At 43.3% G+C, this 4049-nt stretch overlaps 1 protein-coding gene across 1 annotated transcript in view; it reads right to left on the reverse strand.

The window, feature by feature from the left end:
• Positions 1-3728, reverse strand: part of zeb1b (zinc finger E-box binding homeobox 1b) — a 42948-nt gene extending 39220 nt beyond the window's left edge. Inside the window, exon 1 of the mRNA XM_008307764.3 lies at positions 3543-3728. Coding sequence (XP_008305986.1) covers positions 3543-3600 — 58 coding nt within the window. The 5' untranslated portion in view covers positions 3601-3728. The remainder of the gene's footprint in view (positions 1-3542) is intronic.
• Between the last annotated feature and the right edge of the window lie 321 nt (positions 3729-4049).

Raw genomic sequence — 4049 nt, forward strand, 5'->3', positions numbered from 1 at the left:
TGTTGTGAATATTGCTGTCCAGAAAGACAGATAACATACAGTACGTGGTAGTGTTCTTTTACTTTCCAGTAAGGGTCAGTGAGGCTCCACTCGTTAGGTATGGATTTACCAACAGAGCTGTTTCTCAAAACAATTCGATTTGTGAATCAGGGCATGCAAATTACAAATCGAATCGTGAATCATAATCCTGTAATGTTTACGGGGAAAAACCTAAAGCCATTCGCAGTTTAAGATCGATATCAAATACACTCTAGTACTGTATAAGAGCGTTATAGTTTACCTTCTGATTTTACCATACAATTATATATTTTTACCTCACCCCCTTCATCCCAGGACTTTTGTTTTAGGATCCTGTCCAGTCTATTTTCTCATCTATTTTCCCACTAAAGCAAAGCAGAGGTCAATATCATTTGCTTTTATATTCCTCATTTCTGTCACTGGATAAGTGAAATGTGAAACTGCAATCTCAGCAGTGTTCGGCAGGTACGATTCCTGCAAGTTCGACTATTGTTGCTAAGTTCCAAACCTACAATCTCATGCTCTTTATTTACACAAATCACTCAGGTGCATTCGGAAATGCTAGTAAGCCCTGAGACGAGAGACGAGACAGGTCTGTTGTTGTTGTTGGTGCTGCCTGATTACTAGAATTATAAATTAATGCCCTTTAAAATATTGACGATTGATAACTTTTTCTTTCCCCCAAAATGACTTTCCCCCTCTTTTAATAAACACTAAACATGGCCTCCAGAGTCTGGGTACAAAGTTGTCCCGGCACAGCCCTGTTTATTTTTGCAAAGAATGTTAATACCGGTTACATTCCTCTATTCCCAAATTGCTGTGTTAAATTACCGTTGCGGGGAACGGCTGTTATTCCTAAAAGGATCTGACTGGGTAGAAGCGACAAAGGAAGCCGTAGTATCCAGCCGATTGCAAACACCTGTCATCCTGCGGGCTGTTAACACCTCTCTGTTTACAGCAGGGAATGGAGCTCACCTAGATCTCAGCTGCCCGGCTGCAAGAGACCTGGCAAAGCCTGGCTGGGCACAACCTGAGCCAACACTTAACAGTCAGAGCTGCAATTCTGGATGATCAGTTTAAGTGGTTTTCCCACGGTGGACTAGCAGCTAATAATTTGTGATATGCACCAAAGTAATTATCACAATACCAAGGCAAAGTTGAAACAGAGTGGGGAAGAAAACCTGATTGTAACCAAATACTTGATTGTTTTTCATTAAACTTAGTTGTGTTTATTGAAGTGTGGAATGAACAAATGAGGTTAAAAGATGGGGAACACAAAGCACTGCCAGAAAAGTTTCACTCCAACAGGCTTTATTATACCGTGCGTGAATCATCTGTAGGACAGACACCAGCAGAAATACATCTGCTCAATCTGACAGAAAAAAAAAGAAAAACAGATTAATCATGTTTTAAACATGACTAAGCAGTGTCTGCGATGACTGCTGACACTGTATTTTTCTCCTACTCGAGTAGAAATGATTTTTTTTTCTGAACACCGTGAAGCATATTGTCATGATCGGGATTGTAAGTGCTAAAGGAAATCAATTAAAGACTCTAGCTTTATGAAAAGAAAATCCTCAGCGGTCCATTTACATAACAGATCCGCTGCCCTGTCAGAAGCAGGGACTTCAAAGAAAACAAGTCCTGCTGACCCCCTTGGAGCAAACGGAGCAAGAGCAACAGGGAAACATCTGTTAGGCTGCGTCTGTGCCTTTAAATGTCAATGGAGGCGCGTCGTGAATGATAAAAGTTCAGTAAAACAGAACTTTAAGTTGAGATAAAGGCGAAAAAGCAGAGAGCAGAGCAGGGAGCGACACCGCAGAGAGATATCCACACCTTGACAGCAGGACCGTTAACTTAGGTGTGTCCGCACCTCGAACATGTTCGGTTACAACACGCGCGTCACAGAGGAGATAAGACGAGTGACATAGTTGGAAAAAGAAAAACAAAAAGTGAAAAACGAATTCAGAAGTTCAAAATGATACTTAAAAAAACTTCTGTGTTTCTAGAAGACAGAAAAACTCCCCAAGGCATTCGGTTGCATTTTCCACGCGACCTCAACCCCAGGATCGTTTTGACGCTGTGTTTACACGTTTTTATTCCAATGTCTTAGAAACACAAAGTGAAATCCACAGCGCAGACACATGGACGCAGTTGTTTGTTTCTCTGTATAACACATGACAATAATCGCCCGTCTCTCACATGCTCCGACAACAACTTCTTGAAAGATCGTTTTAAATCACCATTAAAATGACTATAGCTTAAAGAAAAAAAGAAAACAGAATACGCGTTAATATCCTTTTGTGAGGACAACCACAGAGGACACTTCTTAACCCGGTCAACATTTTTTCACGCCACCTCCGTAAGGTGCGTGAAATCCCGCTAGTAGAAAATTTCAAAATGGAGCAAGTTGAATTAATGATAGTGTCATAAGTGAAAGAAGATGATAAAATATATTTTTATATAAAAAATACGTGGTCGTGATAAGGCTTCTCTAGCGTCCATAGATTCCCAGCGCGCGGCTGCTGCACGCGGAGGATCCGCTGTCCTTATATGGGCTGCGCTCGCGCTGCCTGCTCACACAACCAGCGCGTGAGGTGTCCCTGTTCCCCGGAACCCCCTTTTTTTAACCACATCCATGTCCAATTGTACCAAACTATGTCCTCTCTCCGTCCCGTTCAATTCAGCTCTACCACCAGAAAGTGCCGAACCGACAGCAAGTGACCGGAATAAGCCACACGCAGCCGGGACATTAAACAAAATAAGTTCAACAAAGGAGGAAGAAAGCAGAAGTGCTGTGAGCGTGTTTCAACACAACACCACAACCGTGTCCTCCGCTGTCCCTCAACAACTGTTTTGTCGCAATGTTATTATAAAAAAAAAAACAACAGCAACGACAACAACAACAACAAATAAACAAGTCACTGGAGTGGGGATAGCGTTTGTACGCTGTAAGTGCAGCAACAGCGTCTCTTCCGAAAGAGAATCAGAAAAAAAAGAACAAACCAAAAGTGTTCTTAAAATAATCCGTCTATAATGTTCTGACAGTCGAACAGTTACATTTCACATTTTGGTCAAATTTCTATCCGTTAACAGCCGTGTGCTGAGGTCCGCAAAATAACAGTTGTGTAGTCGCCCCTCGCACTAACAGGTCTGAGTTGAGAGAAGAGGCTGAAAACTCAACACAACGTGACTAAATCAATGAATGTAGACTCTGAAAATGTATGAAAAGTGTTTTTGGACGCAAATTTAAAAAAAAGAGGAGAGAAGTGAAGACGAACGCCGCTCCGTGCGTTTGGAGGCTGAGGTGCGTATAACGGTCTCCAGTGCAGCGGACCGCTAGGCGGAGGGTGAGACGCGACCCAGGTATAACGGTGCACCACACAGCGCTCACTTGCTACTTCAACCACTTTCCGTACCTAAAGGAGCGCTCTGACAAACTTTTCCCTAAAATCACCGGGGGACAGAGGGTGCCCTCGTCCCCGGCAGAGAAGCCCCACGTCGGGAATAGGTTTTTTACTCACCGTTGTTCCTCCTCGGGTTCGCCTGCTTTCTGCGCTTACACCTGGGGCCATCCGCCATGATCCTTTCGTTGTGTCTAAATGCTTGTCGGAGAGTCACCTCCTCTCTCACCCCCTACCTCCCTCCCTCCTCCCTCCCTCACACCTCCCCTTCACCTCCCTTTCTCCGCACCTGGTTTACGACACTCAGCTTTACGACATCACCTTCCCCGCACCGCGCACTCCACATACTGGAAGTGAGGGGAGAAAGGATGAGTGCATGTGGAGTAAACACTGTGTGTTTGCTGTACCTGTAGCGGTTTCTTTACTCTGCTTCATAGGAACAAGTCCTAGGTGCAGCAGGTGACCTCATGTCACACTGCGACCACTGACTCACAGTTTAGTCATGACAAATAAATAGAATTTACTAGTTTAAGTGCTGCAAATTGTATTCATTAAAGAATTCAACATAAACACTAGAAATAAATTAAATATTTTTTAAAATAATAATATCACAAACTGGTACCTCAT

The sequence above is a fragment of the Cynoglossus semilaevis genome, chromosome 3, assembly GCF_000523025.1.
Source record: "Cynoglossus semilaevis isolate Cse_v1.0 chromosome 3, Cse_v1.0, whole genome shotgun sequence".
NCBI lineage: Eukaryota > Metazoa > Chordata > Actinopteri > Pleuronectiformes > Cynoglossidae > Cynoglossus > Cynoglossus semilaevis.